Genomic DNA, 19,016 nt, shown 5'->3' with positions numbered 1-19,016 from the left:
TAAAACGTTTTAAAAAGATCCCTACACAGACCCAGAGGCTTCAGCTACTCTTTTGGAAAAGAGTAGAAAGCAGGAAAAACTGTGGCTTTTCCCTGGAAACAGCAGAGTGGTCTGAAGCCAAAAATATTGTTCCTGAACACTGAGTAAACCACACCAATTTCTGAAGTAACCCTTTATTGCAGTTTCATGCGTTTGCAGTTTTGGTGTTAGAAGAGTCAAAAACAAAAATAAGAACAGCACAAATGATGAATTACATTTTATTTTTAGTGTAATCTAAACATATTAAGATCTTGCTGAAATATTCAGATTTCTAAGGTGTCTTGTCTGCAATGTCAATGTTGCTGTTTTAAAACTAGATAAAATCCACAATATTTTAAAATCATCTTATTAACTGTATATTCTAAGAGCAATAGTGTTATGGAGTAGCAAAAGAACTGCGATAATATTAATTTCCCAACACCTTCTATTGACAAAGTTGTTTAGTCCACTTCTATTACAACTTATTCATATTTACATATATCCTCCTGTGTGAAGATCAGAGCCTTAAATATTCCTTTAATCACCTCCTACCACCATTACAAGCCAGTTTTTAACAACTGTTACCATATAATATATCAAGAGGTGTTGCGGGAAGTAATTGCAGTGTCTCAGATACTATGGTCTGATGAATATTAGCTTTTTAATGGTGACTCCTGTGAATCTGATTTTAATGCAGTAGAAATGGAATATTGGAAAGGACGACAGAGTAATAAGACATGATTTAGCACCCCTGTAAGAGATCTGCTTAAATATTTTCCATAAAAAACAGAGTTGAGCGACTGTCTTCAAGTGAGAGTTGCTTGCCATTTTGATTTTAGGGCCAATATGGGACCCAGGGCAAATATGGTGAGCTATTTAACGAATACTTGTCTTTCTTGTAAATGCACCCCAAACATTGGATATAATGACTGAAGTAAATTCATTTTATGTTACGAAATGGTATTGTTTTCACAAAATATGAAAAAAGGGTTCTCATTACGGACAAAAGCTGCTTTCTTTTAAGAGTGACTTTTGGCCTCACAAGCTACTTTGTTCATGTAAAATCAAGGGTTGATGGCACCTCTTTTTGGATGAATTTGGCCTGTCATCTACATAGTATTCAGGAGAGTTTCAGTCAATGTTTCTCAATAAACAAATCTTAAATTAAATCAGATTCCCAGTCGGATAATATGGAGAAGACATGTTAGAGTTACTCAGTGTAAATTAACAATTCTTTCTGTCTTCACTATAGATTTTACTGCTTACGCTCTATGTTCTGCTACTGCAAATTAATAATTTTGCTAACAGTGGTGAAGAAATTCTCTGACAGCAAAATAAAAATGACAGATGAATTGCATCCCTCCTACTTTTGTAATTTTTATTTTGGTAAAGCTCTTTTAAATTTTGAAACAGTAAACCAATCTGCTGCTTTCCCACTTCCAGCTTCTGTTGCTGGAGCCACTTAGTTGCTACTGGCATTACATCAAAGTCATAACATGGACTTACCCACTTGTTCACTGGGCCACTTTCAAGCTGCAGAATCTTTTGCTGAAAAATGCCAGATAGAATAAGAGGACAAGTCAACGTCACAGTATTCTTTGAGGCAGCGTCAGTAGCCTCTTAGCACTGGGCAAAGAAGCTGAAGCACTTCCACCAGGCTTTGAAGTGAAGCAGGAAAGTGGAAAGCCGGAAAGGAAGCAGACAAGTTCGCTCTTAAAAGGGAGCTAGGTTGTTTTTTTAAGTGCCCTCCAGCCACTTAAAGGATTCCACAGACTATAGTTCTCAGCACTAAAGGAATGGGAATTGTGTTTTTTCAAGTGTCCCTGTGAAGCTTTGGAAAAACTGACAAGATGACAAAAAAACCAGACACGCCAGAGATGTTTCAGAAAGGCCTAGGAACTTAAATATGGGCATTGATGCACAGAATGGAGAAATTCACCAAAGTGTGGAAGGCCAGTGAAAGTCCTTGTACACTTTCTAAGCTCCCTTTTAGTTCTTCACAATACACCGACAGAGACTGGCTCCACCACACATAGCCCTGGTCTACACTGGGGGGGAAGGGAGGGGAGGAGAAATCAATCTAAGTTATGCAACTTCAGCTAAGTGAATAATGTAGCTGAAGTTGACGTACTTAAATCGACTTACCGTGATGTCTTCACCATGGTGAGTCAACTGCGGCTGCTCCCCCATTGACTCTGCCTGCGCCTCTTGCAGCGCTGGAGTACAGGAGTCGACGGGAGAACGCTCAGGGATCGATTTATCGCATCTAGACTAGACACAATAAATTGATCCCTGCTGGATTGATCACTGCCCGCCAATCTGGCAGGTAGTACAGACATACCCATAATGACTCTGTAACTGGAGTGTGCTTTAAAATGGGGCTGATAAACAGTTTACCATAGATGGGGCTGACAGGAATGGGTAGGGAGGATGGGACTACTGGATCCAGACTTATATAGACCCTGTGGTCCAAAAGAACCTTATGGTGTCCGAGTAAGGTCTTTAGCCACGATCTCAGCCTGCCAACAGGTTGGTGGGCTGAATAACAGCTTACCATCACATTCACAGAACGGCTTTGTGTAGCAATGAGTCAGCATCACCCAAAGTTTTGTATTATGCTGTATTCTTAACTTCAAGGGGAATTTGCCTGAGTAAGGATTAAGTAAAAACAGAAAACTTGAGCAAGCATTTGAGAACAGTTCTGTAGATGTTAATTATTTATTTTTTCGTTTTCTGTGACAAATAAACAAAATCGGGATCAAATGCTGCATTCATATACACATGTATAGTTGCCAATACCATAAGGCTACATCTGAAAATAGAACTGGGTCTGAGGTAAAAAAAAAGTGTCATTGGTTTTATCTCCTTCCCCAGGTTTGTGAAATAAAATATATTTTAAAAATTCTTAAGTTATAGATTTATGGTAATTTATATAGAGAATCAGGCCACAGGAAGACTAAATAAATAAAACCGGACCCCCAGAACTCAGTCTGGCTCCAGCAGCTGGAGAGGCCAGACATCTCCAGCCTAGCTTGGGGCTGGGAAACCTCCGTGGCCCGGAGTGACCGCCAGGAGCCGCCGGGCCTGCCCTGCGCCCACTACCCCGAGGAGCTGCTAGGCCTGCCCTGCGCCCGCTACCCCGAGGAGCCCCCAGGCCTGACCGGAGCCTACTACCCAAAGCACCCGCCGGGCCTGCCCTGCACCTCCTATCCGGAGGAGCTCCCGGACTTACCAAACGATCCCTGGCCAGACGAACCCATGGTCCAGGATCCCCCCCGAGGCCGATGCCAGCACCTAGGTAGGCCCAGAGGGGGAGTCTGGAAGTAGCCCGGGGGCAGCCGACCCCAGTCTAGCTGCAGCATTGCCAGAGCCGACGTCAGTGTGGTGCGGCCAGGATCCCCACTGATGAAGCAGCGGGTCTTCTGCCGCTGCTAGGGCCCCGGGCTGGGACGCAGTGGAGTGGGAGGGTCTGCGTCCTCCCCTGCCACCCAACCTGTGGTCTCCTCAACAGTCTCCTCCTCTCCCAGGCCTGTTGAGGCTCAGGCCTATTACTGTGGCTCAGCCCTGCCTGAGGGCCTGAACTCTGCCTCAGTGTTTGTTGCCCCGCCCTGACCTAGGGCCTGGGCTAAATACTTTGTTTACTGTTGCTCAACCCTAACTAAGGGTCTAAGCCCTGACCTAATGCTGGTGCTCACCCTGAGCTGGGGTCAGGCTTCCTGTATCTTTCAGGACTGCAAGGGCTGCCGGGCAAGACCCCGCAGCCAGACAAAGCACTCAAGCCCCAGCAGGTAGTGAGTCGGTGTGGCTCCCCGCCGCCCTGGAGTGGGTCAAGCCCCGGCCAACTCCTGTACAGTGCAAAGGGCTTTGGCTGGAGGTGTGGACTCTGGAGTGGGGCTCGGTCCGAGGGGTTCGGAGTGTGGGAGGGGGCTCTAGGCTGGGGTGCAGGAGGGGGTGAGGGCTCTGGATGGAGGTATGGGCTCTGAAGTGGGGCTGGGGATGAGGGGTTTGTGGTGCAAGATGGGTTTCTGGGCTGGGGCTGAGGGGTTCTGAGTATGGGAGGGGGCTCAGAGTTGGGGTAGGAGATGGGGGTGCATAAGAGGGAGTGTGGGTGCAGGAAGGGGCTCAGGTCTGTGGATTGGGGTGCAGGAGGGGGCTCAAGTCTGAAGCAAGGGGTTGGGGGTGTGGGAAGCAGTGTTGGCTCCGGGAGGGAGTTTGGGTGCAGGAGGGGGCTCTGTGCCGGGACAGGGAGCTGGGGTGCGGGCTCCAGGCCAATGGGAGCTGTGGAGCCAGTGCTCAAGGGCGGGAACAGCACATGGAGCTCCCTGACCACCTATTAGGAATACAGGAGTAAATAGCTTGTAGAAAGAGTTCCTTGTATTTTCCAAACAGTACAAATGTAAATATGGCTACCAGGCCTTTCTGATTTGTAATACTTCCATGGTTTATTTGATTAAGTGTCCTTTTGATGCTACTTACTGAATTATTTAAAGGATAACATTCATGGCAGACGAGTCTATAAGGCCATGAATGGTTTTCCAAGAATGGTGAAATGCCAAATGAAGAATATAGCCACAAACACAGCATATTGCCTCATGTACTCCTGCACTATGAACTTCAACAAGATATTTAAAACTACACTCACTATAGAGTAAATCAGGTGTCCTTTGAAGTAATGCAGAGTCTAGAATGCAAACACCATAATCAAGGGTGCAGGATCGGAAATGACAGTTTTAAAAATCTGCATGTTTTTAAAACAGATTAGCAAACACCTTAGCTTAGTATATGCTACACACCAGAGTAACTGCTAGAGGCTGAATGGAGCACATTACACAACACATGCTGCTCCTCAGAGGGTGTAGACAGTCAGAAAGCAGAGTTGTTTCCTCGTTGTGCTCCCTTGAGTGCTAGTGAGACCTGACCTGCTCCTCCTGCACAGGTGCACAAGGGGGCAGTGGGGAACAAGAAGAGGATAAACTCCTTATTCATGCTTCTTGCAGTAGCATACTTGTACAATGGAAGGCAGAATACGGGCCTACATTTACATAACATATGTACATTTCCCTTGAATGTAGTATTTTCATAATGCATGTTATGACTCTCTCATAACCTAAAGTGATGTATTGATTCTACTGCTGTCACATTGTGGGTGGGGTTCATGTGAATAACTATTTGAGGGTGGGTTCAAAAACTGCCTTACTGTTCAAGAGAGTGTCCTGTAAAAAAAGAAGCAATGTAACTATACACAGCTAGTGCTAATACAGATCTTATGGTAGCTTGTGATTTGATACATTTCTGGACTAAAACTTTTCTGTACATGACAGGAAAGGTAAGGTTCATAGCAAAAAAGAAAACTAGGATTTAAAGTGAAAGCTTATTTTATAAAATATCAGGGTCTAAATAATTAGTAGCCAGCCATAAACACCAACAGATGCAGTGGAATCTCCAAGAGCCATATCATAATTACAGTTACTCCTGGGGGGAATTCTGTGCCAAAAATTTTAAGTCTATAAAATTCTGCAAATTTTATTTGTCAAAACACTATATAATCACACCAGTTTCAATTATTTTGGAAATTTATTTCAAAATACCTATCAGCAAGTATGTCTGTATCAATATCATCATCAAGTTCCATAACCGCATTGGTCGTTGGGGAACCATCATTGATGAGCAACCAACCAATTGTCTCCACCCCTGACGATTGTGTGTCAGTGCTCAAGTCTCCCCGAAGTCCACTCCTGTCCACTCTTCTTCTGTCTACCTCTTCTCCTCTTTCCCTGTACTGTCCCTTGGAGGATGATCTTGGATAGGCCAGATGATCTTGTTACATGGCCGTACCACTTCAGCTTGTGCTTCTTCACAGTCATCAGGAGGTCTTCATATGACCCAGCGCATTGGGTGATGATGTTGTGGACCTCTTCATTAGTGACATGGTTGAAGTAGGAGATGCCCAGGATTTAACCAAAGTATCTCATCTCTACTACCTGTATTTTCTGTTCAAGTTCTGCATGCATACAGAAAAATGGAGATGACCAGTGCATGCAGCAGTTTCAGTTTGGATTCTAGGAAGATGTTCTTATTCCTCCAAATTGGCTTTAGCTTTGCCAGTGCTGCTGTTTGCGCAGTTCTTGCATGAATTTCTGCCTTGGATCCTTTATCAGTGATGATTGCCCCCAAATACTTGAACTGTTCCACTGTCTCCAGCTCTTGTCCACTGACCATGATATGTGAGCTGATCCCATCATGTTTGTTATCAGTTTGGTTTTCTCTGCACTGATTTGCATGCCATTTTGCGGAGGTTTCATCCAATCGTTTCACAAGGTTACCAAGTTCATCTTTGCTGCCTGCTAGGCCATCAATGTCATCAGTGAACCGAAGATTTGAGATTGTTCACCCCCCACCCCCAGTGCTGACTGTGCATGTGTGATCTTCTAGTCATTATGTGCTCCAAGTAGATGTTGCATAGTGTGCGCAAAACAAGGCAGCCTTGCCGGACTCCAACAGTGGTGCAAAACCATTCCTGTTATGCCATTGACAAGAACTGCACTGCTGGCCTTAACATACAGTTCTTTAATGGTAAGAATAAGCTCACAACCAACATTGTACTTCTTCATGGTTGCCCAGAGAGCTTCATGCCATACTCTGTCAAATGCCTTCTTAAAGTCAACAATGATGTGGTAGATGTCCTGCTGGTGTTGTAAGTACTTCTCACATAGAACACAAAGGCTGAAAATCTGTTCTGTGGTACTTCTTCCAGCAGGCTGGCTTTTGGTGTTCTCCAGTGATGATATTCTACGCTTGCTGCGTCAATCTGTTCAATATGACTTTCAACATCACTTTGCTGGGATGGCTAATTAAGCTTATGTTCTGGTAATTTTGACAATTGCAGGTTGCCTTTCTTTAGCAGAGTGATGATTAGTGACTGTGTCCAGATGGAGGGCCACTCACCAGTCTGCCAGATCTTGTTGCAGATCTTGGTGGGTACATCTATTACTATTTTATTTCTCCTCCAAATTTCATCAACAGTATAGACACACACAAAAATTCCCCCTGGAGTAGAAAGTTAAAGAAACCCCCATGACAACCCAGTTCCTGCTTCTCTGCCCCTTCCCCAATAGAGCCCAGCCAGGGGGCCAGACACTCAAATCCCCTATCCCCCAGAGGCCAGCTGCAGGGCCCCTGGCCCAGACACTCATAGACCCTACCCTCTTAGAGCCCAAGGTTTCCACAGAGTTTCCTGCACACTGCTGCATCCTTCCTCCAGGGAGTCCTGGGAACCCTCGAGATTCCTCCCTCTCCCACCTCACTGGCCTTGTCTATTTGCGAGCTGGGCTTTGCTGGGTCCAGTGACTCCTAGTGGCAGCCAACATCTCTGCAGCCCAATGGGGGTGTGGAGGGGAGGAAAAGAAAATTCTGCAGGCCCAGCCCAACATTACTGCAGAATTCTGTATTGCGCAGTGGCACAAAATTCTCACAGGGGTATTATAGTGTAACATCATCATATACAGTTGACATTGCAAATCAACATCTCAGGCTGAGGCAAAAATCAAAATCCAGTCATTGTAATGTCATCAGGAAATCATGCATGATTGTTCATTTATTTTATTAATATTATTCTTTCCCTCTGTCTGCCTCCTGAATCTTTATATTGGCTACTGCCAAAGAACAGAGGGTGTAAGAAGTCTCTCCCATGCACATCTCAAGTAAGGGCCAGTGTAACACAAGCGCCTCCTGTGGCGCCTCCTGCTGGTCTCTCGGGGAATTAGCTCGACCCAGCCTCCGGAGCGCCCCCTGCAGGCTGGTGATCTGCCTTGCTCTACTTCTGGGCCCCATGTCCCTCCCAGGACCCCGCTGCCCCTTGTCCAGGGTGCTGTGCCCTTGCAGTACCCACACTGCTAGGTCTCCCCTCCCAGGGGAACCCCACCCACTAACCCTACCTCGCCTCAGTATCCAGCTGCTGCCAGTCACTATCTAGTCCCACTCCCTGGGGCAGACTGCAGTATCAGCCTACTCATCACAGGCCAAGGCAGCAGGCCCAAACCCAACCTTGCCTATCTCCGGGCTGCCCTCTGCAACCCCTAGTACCTCCTAGCCTAACACTAGGCTGCAGTCTGGGGCTTTCCAGGCTGGAGCTCCTCAGCCTTTCCCCAGCCCTGCTCCACCCAGGTACTCTGCTCTAGTTCCCTGCAGCCAGGCTCTTGAGGAGGGGAGGGGAGGGGGGGTGAGTGAGTGTGGACTGCTGAGCTTCTGGCTGCCCTGGCCTTTCTAGGGCCAGCTGAGTCTGTTTGGGGCATGGCCCCAGCTGCAGCCACTTCCCCCAATCAGCTCAGCCTAAAAGCTGCTTTCTCCAGCCACAGCCCTCTCTGGACCAGAGCGGGGTTACCACCCCGCTACAGCCAGCTATACTTTGTAGTCCCAGCAACCTGGATACACTCCCCTTGGGAATATCAAAGGGGGGGGTAGGGAAGCACAGGACTCTTCTCCCTACCCCACTCCACTCAGGGAGCACACAAGAGAATAGGAGAACCTTTTAAACTTTGATTTTTTTCCCCACCCTTTTGTTTTTATTAAATCCTGCTCAACTCCTGTCAAATTTGACAAAGTTTTAGGATAAAAGCTTTCTCTGTTAAAGAAAGAGCCTTTCTTCCTCCACAGCTTAGGGCTACTAAGGAACGGTGCAGCTCAACTTTCAATAAGACCTGATGTTCCTAATGTAAAATACTAGCAGAAATTTTTTTAATGGGCATAAAAATCTGCATGGGGTCTCTACAATTCATTTTTTATTGTTGCTTGTGCTTCAAATCAGAGTATAAAATTTGGTCCCCCATCTTTATTTTTCAATTAACAGCCAAGGCTCAGTTTTATCATCATCAATTTATTATTTGTATTATAGGCACATCTAGGAACCCAGTCATAAACCAGCACCCAACTGTAATGCTAACAATATCTAAAAGCAGCCAACAAATCTTGCCTACTTTAATCTTAGGTTTTGAAACCCAGAACCAGAAATCATAGGACCATACAACTCCTAAAACCAGACATTCTGCAAGTGGCTATTCCTTATTTTGAAAGGCAATATTTCTTTAAGAAAAACTGCTCTTTTCTATTACTAAAGTGTGTTGTCTTGGACCATGAAAATGTGTACTGATGGTCTCAGCATTTAATTCTCTTATATACTATATTACCTACTCCCCCTTTCCCCCCCCAAAAAAATGTTAAAGTTGCAAAGTCAAGCACTTGAAAGTTAGGAAATACCAGAATTAAGATTGCCTGTGCAACACTAGATGTTTATGCCTTACAATACAGTCATTACATGATCACATATGATTTTTTCCACGGGGCCCTGGCGTCATTCAGTGCACAGAATGGACGGAATTCAAATAATAAACAGCTATCCAAGTCTTTGTATTCATATTTTTCTTCAGTATGTACTCCCGTGCTTTACGTAATGCACTTAATTCAACTCTGCTCTGGAGATGGCATTATTAATTTCCTCACAAACTTTTCTCTGCTGCTCATCACCAGAGCCATCCTGTCCATAGGACAGACCGGGGCAACTGCCCCAGGCCCTGCGCTTTGGGGGGCCCCATGCTTTGGGACACTAGGTCCAGGGCAGCCTGGGTGGTTAGCGGGGCGGCCTGGTGCCAGCAGCAACAAACAGCCCAGACCCAGCCTAATCCGATTGCCTGGCTCCTGGCATCGCTCGGGGGAGCGGGCGGAGGCTGGAAAGAGGCAGGATAGGGGTGGGGGCAGAGCAGGGGCAGGGACTTGGGAGAAGGGGTGGAGTGAGGGTGGGGCCTGGGCCAGAATTGGGGGTTATCCCGGGCCCCGCACCACCCTAGGGACGGTCCTGCTCATCACTATACTATCTAAGGGCTGAATGCTCAAAAGGAATTTGAGCCTAACTTTTACTGAAATCAGTGGAAGTGAGAAGCCTAAATAGAAGTTAGGAGCCTAACTCATTTTGAGCATTTATTGTCACAACACCGCTGAGAGGTGGTATTTTCTCTATTGTACAGATGGGGAACTGAGGCATATAAAGATTAATTTCAGAAGTGTTCACTAAGTTTGGGTGCCCAATTTGAGACACACAGGCTCTGATTTTTCAGAGTACTTAACATTATATAACATTGTTTGTTCAAAACATAGGTCCCATGGACTTCCATTGCACTGTGAGTACTCAACACTTCCACAAATCAGACCCCATGGTGTCAAGTCAGGCACCCAGAAAATGAGGAAAACACAATTAGTGACCGCTATAAGAGTTTGGTTTAAATGCCTTGCTCAGAATCATACAGGAAACCTGTCTAAAGGGCAGGGACAGAATTCAGTTCGCCTGGGTATACTGTATTCAACTGCCCTAACCACGAGACTATCCTTTCTCTTCCTGCTATCTCCTGTCTCTTTCATTATATGCTTTCCAACTTGGACAACACAAAGCAGGGATGCCTACAGACAACAATGTCCCACACTAAACAACCCTGGTTAAGATGTTTTTTCTAGAAAAATATGCTCTAGTTCAAATAGGAATTAATTTGGGGAAGACCTATTAGTATTACACAGGAGATCAAACTAAATGATCACAGTGGTCCCTTCTGGCCTTATAATCTATGAGCAAATCCATCCTGGCCAGTGAATTAGGCAGTAGTCCTGTAGAAAAATTAGTATTTGACCATATAATTAAAGACTGTATCGTAACACATACACACAAGGGGTGGCATTAAGGTTGCATAGGCAATCTTAATTATATCAGAGGGGTAGCTGTGTTAGTCTGTATCCACAAAAACAACAAGAAGTCCGGTGGCACCTTAAAGACTAACAGATTTATTTGGGCATAAGCTTTCATAGGTAAAAACCCCACTTCAGATGCATGGAGTGAAAATAACAGATACAGGCATAAATATATATTGGCACATGAAGAGAAGGGAGTTACTTTACAAGTGGAGAAGGTAATTAACCTTAATTATAGTATTTCCTAACTTTTGAGTGTTTGCTTCACTTTGCAACCTTATTTTCTTTTAACATTGTTTTTTGTTTGTAATTTCCTAGGTTATGAAAAAAGCAAACTGAAAAATCAGAAACCTCACTATGTAGCATTATATTGACACCCACGTGGGTCATCAGCAGAATTGGAACCTTTATATCCACTACACTCACCTCTGGCACTTGAGCTAACAGAGTAAGTGATAGCAGTAGTAAGTTGTTACCCTCTAAGTGGGCCAACACTAGAGGAGGATGAGAGGCTTTGCCAGTGGGTTTCACAAATATTTGTGGATAGCAGAGAAAGGATAGATGAGACTCAGGAAACCTGGGTTCCATTCCAGGCTCTTGGGGGAAGTGTGTTCTAGTGGGAACAGACTCTGTCCATTTCACTCCAGCATAACCTCTTCCATAACTTCCTTCCCAACCTGTCCCTGACCCAGGCTTTGGAGCGGAGCCCGGAGCAGCTCCAGAGCAGGGGAACTACAGGTTTTTGCCTGGAGCTGGAGTGGAGCCAGAGCACAGCTCCAAAGCCCTGCTGACCCATTCCTATATCTTCCCCATCCCTGGCACCACATCCCAGTCCCATTCTCCTTGTCCCAGTCTCTACTCTTCAAATTTTTTTCCATCCCAGTCCCAGCCTCCTGGCCCACCCAATCCTAGTCTCAGCACTCTTGACTCTCTATCCCACTCTCCCCCAATTTCCTAGTCTCAGTCTTCTTGACTAACCAGTCCTAGTTCCCTCCCACCCCTAGCACCATGTCCCAAGTCTCCTTGTTGAGTAAGTTTCAGGTCCCCATTTCCTGGCTCCTCATCCAATCTGTTTCTTTCCCCCCACCCTGGCCTCCAGCTACCTCCCACCCACATTCCCTATCTTCAATACCTCCCTGTTCCAAACTCCTTCTTGGGGCTCTTGATCCAACCACAGCATCCACCTACATCTATCCCACCACTTCATTGTCACAGTTTATTTAACCAACCAATTCCAGTCTCCTGCCAAGGTTCCTCATCCAGTATCTTCCCTCACCTGTTTCCTTTCCTGCCTTCCAATGTCTTTGCCTGGTGAGTCAGTCCCCCCTCAGCTCTGAGTCCCAGTCTTCCTGTCAAGTCCCAGTTCCTCCTGCCCCACCACCAACTAGCCTCTAGTCCCAGTCTCAATCCCTCTCTCGACTCCTTGTCCCATCTACCTCACCCCACCCTGCACAGGTCCGCCTATTGTTCCCTCTGCATTCAAAGAAGGAAGGTTCTTCCTCCAGGCCTGAGCCCAGCACTGGGGTCATTGACAGCAAAGACGAAATTGTCTTCCTGCTTTCAATTCAGATGCCCAAACCTGGCCCACAGTAGGGCCTGCTCAGCCCCGCGCTGGAGAATGTTCAGCACAAATAGAATTGTCAGGAACTTTAGCTGCTAAAGTTCTAAGAAGTCTCTACTGAGCATGTGCAAACTGAGATTTTTTCAAAGGCTTCTAACTTGTCTTAAACTTGGGTGGATTTCACATGGATAACAAAAGCACTGCCTTAACAATTTCCTGTTTGAAAGCATGCTTTTCAATGGTCATCAGAATTTTCTAGCAAGAACTAAACATTTTTTCCTAGCCTCATTTTTGCATATGGCTGAACTGTTGTGGCTGAAATTAACAAAAAACCCACTAGCCTGTGGCAGATACCTGGCATGGAAAATTTCAGCCTGAGCAGTTCAAGTTTGGCTAAATTATAAGCAACTGAAACAGGATCTTATGATGGGAACTGTTGGGCAACCTTAGTAAAAGGGGTACAATCAGCCCTGCCTATAATAATGCAATCTCCTTGATATTTGTATAGTCAGAAAAATAAAACATGAACATTGTGACAAAAGTTTTAATTTTTCTGCAGATGTAAGAGTAATAATACAATTGCCCCATTCTTGTCAGGCCACTGGCCTTTTGAGGAGTTCCAAGGATAGAATTTTAGTATTCCCAATGTGCTCCAATAAGTTAGTAGGATCATAAATAGGGCCCTACCAATTTCCTGGCTGTGAAAAATGTGTCCTGGACCACAAAAATCTGGCTATTGGAGGGCAAGGGCAGGGCTGTGAGTGCCCCAGCCGGGGGCTCCTACCGTGCACCAGGCTCCAGCTGCTAATCCTGGCCCAAGCTGATTAAGGATGGGACTTCCTCTTCCCATGCAGGGGCCACTCATGAAGCCCCATCTCTGGGGACCTCCCCAGGCTGCAGGAAGCTCCGCAGCTGCTGGCTGGGAGCCCAGCTCTAAAGGCAGCGCAGAAGTGAGGGTGGCTGTCAGCCCTGGACTCTGACAGGAGGTTGCCAGGAAAACTGGAACATATGGTAACCAACTCCCCATGCCCTGTGACCCTCACTTCTGCACTGCTTCTGGCGGTGATGCTCGCTTTAGAGCTGCGCACCCAGCCAGCAGCCACTGCTCTCCGGCTGCCCAGCTCTGATGGCAGCATCCCTACCAGCAGCAGCACAGAAATAAAGGGTGGCAATCCCACAACCCCCCCCCCCTACAATGGCCTTGTGGCTACCCCCCCACCCCTCCATGGCCTCCCTTTGGGTCAGGACCCCCACAATTACAACACCCTGAAATTCAGATATAAACATCCGAAACCATGAAATTGACTATTTTTAAAATCCTATGAGCTAGAAATTGACCAAAATGGACCCTGAATTTGGTAGGGCCCTAGTCATAATGAAACCTAAGTTATCCTATTTTAAAAAAAACAAAAAAAAAAAAAAAACACACACCACACAACAACACCACAGAAATTAAGAAAAGTGAAAGCTTTAGGTTCAACAAATACCAAATATACACTGAGGCAAAATAAATAAATAGGCCCAAAACTAAGGGAAATTATCACATACTAATATATTAAACATAGAAATATACCAGTTTAGGAGCTAGGAAGAACCTGTGTTATTTTGCAATGCAATGTTTCTAGTTTAGCACCCTGCTTATCTTTTAGCTCCTGAAGATAGTGTTGCATTTCATCCTTTTATAACAATGTTTTAAAACAGACAAACATCAAGAAACAATGACTGAAAATATGCTATTTTACACAATGACAGCAACTACTGCATTAACATTTCTTTCTAGACACCACTATCAATTTATCCTTACCATATATTCCATATTGGAAGCTGGTGGATACACCTGACTCCGTAATTTATTATGAAGATCCAAGATACTTTGCATATCACTGTCTGTGATAGCCCTTTTCCCTCTTTGCTTGGCGATCCACCACTCACCATCCTCGTCCATGTACTTTTCCAAAAGTTCCTCTAATAATGTACCATTGGGAAGAACCATTGCAGAAACTGTTTGAGCTATGAATAGCAAGACAGTTACTCTGAGCCATTCCTGTGCTACACACTTCATGATGAATGACCTCAAGACTCCCCAGGGTTAATTCCAGGACAAAATCTTTCTTCCAGGTCTGTTGGCTGCAAAGGCATAAGAGAGAGTAAAGTGATTCTGAGGTTAAAATGTTGGCCTGAATTAATCTGTTAAATAACAAAAGTCAAACTGTAGTTGGGAGGGGAGTGTGCCAGTGTGGTTTTTAGGGATGCCAGAGAACATAGACACCCATCCTTTACAGTGTGGCTTTGACCTCATGAATTGAAGATCATTCAGGTAGTTATGTAAAGTACACTTAAGAGTCTGCATAAATAAAAGGAATTTTTTCATAAACTGCCTTCATCTGATAGTGCCTTTAAGCAATCTAAATTAGATGATTAAATGAATTAGGTCCTCTATAATATATTAGGTCCTCTTGCAGCGACTCCCAAAATGAAAACAACCCCAAAAAAGAATGTGAAATATGCTTTAAAAAATCAGAACTATCAAAGCTTTTGTTTTATGATTTAAAAATATTTTGAGTCTCCAAACTTAACAACAAAACTTAGATTATTAAAACCTGTTAGTCAAACAGGGTTTATTTATTATGCTTGCAGAACAAAAGTGATGAATTATTTTAAGAGAAGGTTTTAAAATGCAGTTCTCCCATCAAGAATGTTCTTCTGATGCCTGCTACTGCTTGAAGGTTTACCGTTTGGAAAGCTGCAGCGCTCTCTATCTACAGTAGCTCCCTCATCCCAATTCAAAATATATTAACACTGTAACACCAATCCCCTAGCACTCCAGTTATCGACCTAGCTGTGGAGGGTAGACGGGGAAAGGAACATTTGGCATCTTGAAGAAAATGCACAGAGAAGCTGCCTAGGTGCCCAGTATACCCAATGTTCCAATAGGGAAGATATAGCGTATTATTCTACTGGGCCAAATTGCACTTTCCACACCTGTTAGACATTAAATAAAGATGCCGAAATGAGAAAGTCTGGCTTTTTGGCTCCCGTTCCTATGAATATATCTCCATCCATCTGCCTTCCCTGGGCTGCATTTCAACCACACACCCGCCCGGCTTCTAAGGACAAATCAACTGCTGCTGCCCCAAAGTTGCTTCTCAGCAGCACGCGTCCTGTGAGCGCGCGATGGAGCAACAACTCTGCGGAGAGTTAAATCTTCCAGCAGGTCAGACCTGGAGCTCTCCCCCTGCCCCTCCCTCCTCAGGCCCTTTGTTACACGGCCCCGGCTGGGAAGGCGAGGCGAACTGGACAAAAAGCCAGGCAGGGAGCTGGGTCTTCCCGGGAAGTTCCCGACTCGTGCGTGGGAAGAACCGCAGGGCGGGGGGGGGGGGGGGTGTGGCGCGCGCAGGGTCGCAGTTGGGGCGCTGCTGATTGTTGCGGGAGTCAGGGCTGAAAGGCGCGGAGCCGTTCCCAAGCGAGGCTGAGCCAAGCCCTTACCTCTCCCGGCCTTTCGGACACCCAGGTCCAGGCTGCAGCCACCCAGCCACAGCCGAGTTCGGTCCGCCGCCCGCCCGCGTCTCCTCCCCGCCTCGCAGAGCCGGGAGACGCGCCGGATTTGCCCGGACAGCTGAGTAGGAGCCGGGGCGCGCTGGAGGCTGCGCCTGCAAACTCTGCGAGAAGTTTGTGCACCAGTCCCAGCCCCTCAGCGTAGACCCTTTCCCTGCCCTCCGCTCTGGACGTGGGAGTCCCCTTCCCGCGCTCGCTCCGGCCTCTCGAAGGCCCCCTCCTGCTCCCTGCAGCTGCCCGTGCCAGGAGCTCAGCGCTTGCTTCCCCTTTGCTCCCAGCCATTTATCCCGGGCCTAGAGCGCGCCCCCAGTGACGTGCCCTGGCCACCCCGCCCCACCAGCATCCCGCCCGGCCGGCCTGCCGGCACCGCCAGGAGACTCGGAAAGGGGCTCTGTTAGCGCCGCTCAAACCTTGCCTGCAGAGGGAAAAGCTGTCTCCCTCTGAGCTTCAGCTACCTGCCTCCGTCCTGCAGATTGTTTAGCCCCAAATTGTACCATCAGAATAGAGAACAAAGGTCCTCACTGGACCAAGCAAATCTAGAGCCGCAGCAAGGGCGCGTTAAAACCCCAGATCCTGCAGCTGCATCCAGCCAAGTTTTGGCCGTGAAGCTCCAAATCTTAAAAACCCCAAATCAGGTCAAGACAAATGCGGCTCCAACTGCAGCAAAGCATTCTAGATCCTAGCACATGCGTCCTGGAAAAACCCAAGTCAAACCCCTGGATCCAGCCAAATGTTGCCCCATCGGTCCCTACAGTTTAACCTAACAGCTAAAGGGATGGCTGGTCCAACTGCAACAACAACAAAACCCAACAACAAAAACTGGCCTAGGGCACAGCAGCACTGCAAAAACTCAGATCCAACACATGGAACCTGCTGGATCCATCCAGTTATCAGGGACCAGATAGAGTAGGAGCAGCTGCACTTGATCTCCCCGCAGTAGAATTTAGAAGTTTATCACCCAAAAGGGTGCTGAATGCAGCAAGACTTAGCTGTTAAATAGGTGGTTTTGCATTGTTCTTACATGGAGCTTTGTCAGAGCCTGGATTTTTCTAGCCAAGACGGGAATGGTAACATGTTGTCTATTTTGATGAATTAGGTGCTTGGGTCCAAAAAATGGTAGGATCCAGCTGACTTTGTGCCAGGTACATTTATCCATTGGTACTGCTGCCCCAGTTTGCAGCAGGGTCTGAGTTTTTCGGTGCCCTAGGAGTTTTATATATATACACACACACACACACACTGTATAGACAACACAAGTTAAGGGATTGAGGTTAAAAATTGGCAGGATCCACCAGCTATGTGAGTTTTTTTCAGTGCTGTTGATCTGGGATCCATCAGAGTACATACAGATTTCTCCACTGAAACAGGAGCAGCTAAACTTATTATCTACTTAGATTGTACAGTTTGGGGTTTGAGGCAAACAATTGCCAATATCCATCTGGATCCAGGTGTTGGACAGAAGCGACTTTGTCTGTACAAAGTGCAAGCTGGTCTCCATATTGGAAGAGAAGGTTCGAGGGCTGGAGAAATGAGTATCGACTCTGCGTTGCATGAGGGAAAATGAAGATTTCCTGGACAGACGTCAGGAGATGCTTCTACGGCCACAATGTTCTGAAGATTCAGAGCAGGCGCAGCAGGGACAGAAGGATTGTGAAGAGGTTTGGCAGCATGTGACCTCCAGAAGGAGAAAGAGGAGCGTCCATGCAACAGCAATGGAGATACAGGTGAGCAATCATTTCCATGTTCTCTCTACAGGTACTAATGCGGAGAGAGGACTAGATGACCCATTTGAGGGAAGGGAGCAGAAGGAGACTCCACCGATTGGAAGGCAAAAGATGCACTGTCCTAGGGATGGGGGTTCCATGACCACCACTCCCAAGAGGAGGAGGAAGGTGGTGGTGGTCGGGGACTCCCTCCTCAGGGGGACTGAGTCATCTATCTGCTGCCCCGACCGGGAAAACCGAGAGGTCTGCTGCTTGCCAGGAGCTAGGATACACGATGTGACGGAGAGACTGCCGAGACTCATCAAGCCCTCGGATCGCTACTCCTTCCTGCTTCTCCACGTGGGCACCAATGATACTGCCAAGAATGACCTTGAGTGGATCACTGCAGACTACAAAAACAACAAAGAGTCTGGTGGCACCTTAAAGACTAACAGATTTATTTGGGCATAAGCTTTCGTGAGTAAAAACCTCACTTCTTCGGATGCATAGACTGCAGACTACGTGGCTCTGGGAAGAAGGATAAAGGAGTTTGAGGCGCAAGTGGTGTTCTCGTCCATCCTCCTGTGCAAGGAAAAGGCCGGGGTAGAGACCGTCGAATCGTGGAAGTCAACGAATGGCTATGCAGGTGTTGTCGAAGAGAAGGCTTTGGATTCTTCGACCATGGGATGGTGTTCCAAGAAGGAGGAGTGCTAGGCAGAGACGAGCTCCACCTAACGAAGAGAGGGAAGAGCATCTTCGCCAGCAGGCTGGCTAACATAGTGAGGAGGGCTTTAAACTAGGTTCACTAGTTTAAACTAGGGGGAAGGAGACCAAAGCCCTGAGGTAAGTGCGGAAATGGGATCCTGGGAGGAAGCACAAGCAGGAGTGCACAAGAGGGGAGGACTCCTGGCTCATGCTGAGAAAGAGGGACGATCAATGAGTTATCAAGTGCCTATACACAAATGCAAGAAGCCTGGGAAACAAGCAGGGAGAACTGGAAGTCCTGGCATAGTCAGGGAACTATGATGTGATTGGAATAACAAGACTTGGTGGGATAACTCACATGACTGGAGTACTGTCATGGATGGATATAAACTGTTCAGGAAGGACAGGCAGGGCAGAAAAGGTGGGGGAGTTGCGTTGTATGTAAGAGAGGAGTATGACTGCTCAGAGCTCTGGTATGAAACTGCAGAAAAACCTGAGAGTCTCTGGATAAAGTTGAGAAGTGTGAGCAACAAGGGTGATGTCGTGGTTGGAGTCCGCTATAGACCACCAGACCAGGGGGATGAGGTGGATGAGGCTTTCTTCTGGCAACTAGTAGAAGTTGCTAGATCGCAGGCCCTGGTTCTCATGGGAGACTTTAATCACCCTGATATCTGCTGGGAGAGCAATACAGCGGTGCACAGACAATCCAGGAAGTTTTTGGAAAGCGTAGGGGACAATTTCCTGGT

General features: G+C 46.6%; 1 protein-coding gene across 1 annotated transcript in view; it reads right to left on the bottom strand.

Moving 5' to 3' along the window:
- Positions 1 to 16,149, bottom strand: part of CRISPLD1 (cysteine rich secretory protein LCCL domain containing 1) — a 58,847-nt gene extending 42,698 nt beyond the window's left edge. Inside the window, exons 1-2 of the mRNA XM_034763153.1 lie at positions 15,794 to 16,149; positions 14,112 to 14,434 (exon numbers count right to left, since the gene is read on the bottom strand). Of these exons, the coding sequence (XP_034619044.1) occupies positions 14,112 to 14,369 (258 nt within the window). The 5' untranslated portion in view covers positions 14,370 to 14,434; positions 15,794 to 16,149. The remainder of the gene's footprint in view (positions 1 to 14,111; positions 14,435 to 15,793) is intronic.
- Positions 16,150 to 19,016: the final 2,867 nt, after the last annotated feature.

The sequence above is a fragment of the Trachemys scripta genome, chromosome 2 (genome assembly GCF_013100865.1).
Source record: "Trachemys scripta elegans isolate TJP31775 chromosome 2, CAS_Tse_1.0, whole genome shotgun sequence".
Classification (NCBI taxonomy): domain Eukaryota; kingdom Metazoa; phylum Chordata; order Testudines; family Emydidae; genus Trachemys; species Trachemys scripta.
This window is presented reverse-complemented; position numbering and strand designations above follow the sequence as displayed.